General features: G+C 34.1%; 1 protein-coding gene across 4 annotated transcripts in view; it reads right to left on the bottom strand.

Annotated features, from left to right (window-relative positions):
• Window positions 1–175: 175 nt before the first annotated feature.
• The window catches only part of LOC119591460 (iduronate 2-sulfatase-like), a 12,581-nt gene continuing 9,420 nt past the window's right edge, over window positions 176–3,336 (bottom strand). For 2 of the 4 annotated variants that reach the window (XM_037940196.1, XM_037940197.1), the window contains exons 6-9: window positions 2,873–3,053; window positions 2,304–2,466; window positions 1,195–1,313; window positions 176–1,086 (exon numbers count right to left, since the gene is read on the bottom strand). In XM_037940196.1, coding sequence (XP_037796124.1) covers window positions 203–1,086; window positions 1,195–1,313; window positions 2,304–2,466; window positions 2,873–3,053 — 1,347 coding nt within the window. In that variant the 3' untranslated portion in view covers window positions 176–202. The remainder of the gene's footprint in view (window positions 1,087–1,194; window positions 1,314–2,303; window positions 2,467–2,872; window positions 3,054–3,336) is intronic. The other 2 variants (XM_037940198.1, XM_037940199.1) reach the window with 1 other exon arrangement.

Here is a 3,336-nt window from a genome sequence, read left to right as displayed (position 1 = left end):
TAAGTGAACAAATTTGTGAAAAATGCTGATTTTCTCATAGGAGGCTCTGGTAATTCTAAAACATTGTTAGACACTAAACAGTATAAAAGTTAAGTTACATTACTCACTTCCTTACTAACTTTATTGGATAATAAGCTACTTATATTTTTATAATTACATTTAATTACATTAGATACAATTGTTGACTTGAAAAATAATTCTTTCATCTTGGCATTTGTAATGAAGGTCTACAACCCTGCATGAAGATCCTTTTAAGATGCTTCTTCTTTTTTCTATATATTTTTTTCCAGCAAAGATTGAAGTTCTCATCAGGGTCAACTTCATGGTCATAAAGCTCTTCAGAAACAATATGGTCCCAATCAGGCATGAAAGTGGCATTGTTAAACTTGAGCCATACTGTGTATCTATAACGATTTGTCCTCATAGAATAGCCCATGACCTTAATGTCAAGTAGACGAGGTTGGTCAGTATCAGGGTCTGCCGAAGGGTGGAGGCCTGGTCGAGGGTACTGACTAAATGCAGCTTTCTTCCCTTGTAAGTTATCTGCTGCCTTTACACCGATTATACCTTTGGCATAGATGTCATGATGTTTTCTTTCTAGTTGTGTGACATTAGAATATGAGCTAAGATCAAAGTCCCATGCTTTCTTAATGAGAGGAGACAGGCTACTACCCTCAGTACAAACCGTAATCTTCCTTGAATCCTCAGGACAAGGTAAAAGAGCTGTTATTCCAGCCAGGTCTACCATTGTTGGGAACAGATCAACAAGCTCTACCAGACCATTATTCACCTGAAGAACACTGTTATTCAGGAATGAAGACTTCCCAGCATTATTTTTCTGGTAGGAACTCATTTCTGGAATAACTGATAAGCTTGATTTCAAGTGTGATTTGTATATAGTAGAAAACATCAACCTGTCAAATGAAGATTGCTGAAAAATGGTGTTTGTCTTCTTAAATATTTTGCTAAAACCAGTGAACAGAAAGGCTGATTGATGGTTTAATCTAGCAACTATGAATGGGACTCTTGTTGCAACTTCAAAATTGCTGAACTTTGACCATTCCTGATGCTCACCGAGAGCCCAGCCTGTAATAAAAAGAGATATAATGTACAGTACTTCAAATTTAGCTGTAAAAAACATGTAAGTATGATTAATAAAATCATCACATCTCCATAAAAAAAATTAGTCCTCACCATGGTCTCCAATGAGAGCAACAATAGTGTCTGGAAAAAGATTGCTGACTGTAGCTAGAAGATCACCCACAAGAGAATCTGTATATGTAGTGGCAGCATAGTATCCTTGCCTTATGTATCTAAAAGACAAAATAGAGGGAAATTAGTAAAATGAAGAATATTATATATAATACAAAGAACCCTTTAGGTTTACTTTGCAAAACCCATTACTGATTCCACATCTATCTCGAGTAATGATGGTATCTTGAGAAATACAGTTGAGATAGACATTTTATACCCTCTTCTTTTATTGCATGTACTATTATTTCATAAAAACTTGTCCCTATGCTTTAGATTAAAACCCTCTCATACTAACTTACTCATAACAATATAAAAAATATATATATATTGCTTCCCATAGGGACTTAATCCTATGATAAAAATATTCTATTACCACATCTAAACAATTTTCTCTGTAGGATTCATTATCATGCTGATAATCAAAAAAATTTTAAACATGTTATAATTGGAAAAAATAATATATCAAATAATTTCTCTTAATATGAAGAGGAATACAAATGGGGAGATAAGCTGTGGTCATCGTGAGAGAACAAATAATCCTGCAAATTCTCTCTCTCTTTATGGTGATACTCAGGAAACTCTAGGGAATATATGAATACTATTGGTTGCAAGAAGATACAATTTGTGTCACCTTGAAAGAAAGCAATTCCATCATATAAACCAGCATGCTCTTTGCAGAAGCACATGACATTATTATTAAAATCAAACTTCATCAGTGTCTTTGTTAACTAAACATCATGAAACCTGCCTCTCTGAGCATTACTGTTTACCATTTGCTGTTATCAAACTGTAGGGCTATGCACATACAAGTGTTGCAAATTGAGAATGCAATAGGTCTCATACACAAGCATAATTCCTACAAATGGGTAAAAATTGATTGTGAAAGTACTTCAAACACCAGGCACTTCATGAACATTCAGATGATCATTAATTTCTAGGCCAGATATACTTGCTTTGATGTATTTAGAGAGGCTATATGCATTTACATTTATGTGAATGCTTTTACACGACTTAATAAAGCAAGATGCAAAGGAAACAATTACACTAACCTTGCATAAGAATCTGGCATAGGACCATATGGAAAGGATACATTGAGTGCACTTATGTCATGCCGTCGTCTGAGATCGTTCCAAGGATTCCAAGCAACTGTAGGCAAACCTGGAGGTCGCTTCCTGTTTGGGGCAAGTGGCATGTTTGCAATAGGATACGCATCTGAAAGTTTTGCAGATGAAAGCTTTTTTAGGAATATTCCCTATAATTGAATAGTGTACTGCAACAAGAAATTTACATAAAAAAGTTGAAGTATTCTTAAACAATATATGCTTCATAACAATCCATTTACAGACTTACAGAAAGCTGAAATGAAACTCACGTAAACTAAATCACAGAGTAAATACTTTAGTAGGATGTGCAATGCAAAACTATGGTAGGAATACCATAAGATTTTCAAAAGGCTTCTTTCATAGCTTTTACTATGTGCACTGTCATATCTAAAATTTATTAGAATTAACAGTAAATAAGTGAATTTTTCTGAAATACAATTTTCAATAACCTAATCATTTACCTACTTATTTATGTATCTTTATGAAGGTATTAAAAAATTAATAAATTCACTAACCCAAGAACTCCAATGGAAACTTTAAAGGAATGTGAGGTTTATGATAACCAACAGCAAGGAAAAAATTTTGTTTTTCATTATCACTCTTGGATTCTTGTTTTATCGCCCATTTTCGCAACCAAGAAGTTGCAAATTCTGTACTCTGTATGTCAGGCAATGATCCACCTGGCTGCTGTTCAACCTGCAATGCATTAAACACATTTAGTATCTTCTAACCTTTTGGAAATTTGTAAACATATTAATAACATAGTTGGGTCATAGCCCATTGCTGAAGAGTAAGATCAGTTGCTAGAAATGCAGAGGCACCTTTTACAAGAGGTGCACAGGACTCTTTTTTGATTGGACGGAACAATCTGATGGTAAATATATCTTTTCATTTCTGTTTACACATATAATTTCTAGTATAGCTGCATGTACCTTCCTCTATGCTATCTACTCCCATGCCTTTTAATCATATGTAGGAT

Source organism: Penaeus monodon, chromosome 28 (genome assembly GCF_015228065.2).
Source record: "Penaeus monodon isolate SGIC_2016 chromosome 28, NSTDA_Pmon_1, whole genome shotgun sequence".
In the NCBI taxonomy this organism is placed as follows: domain Eukaryota; kingdom Metazoa; phylum Arthropoda; class Malacostraca; order Decapoda; family Penaeidae; genus Penaeus; species Penaeus monodon.
This window is presented reverse-complemented; position numbering and strand designations above follow the sequence as displayed.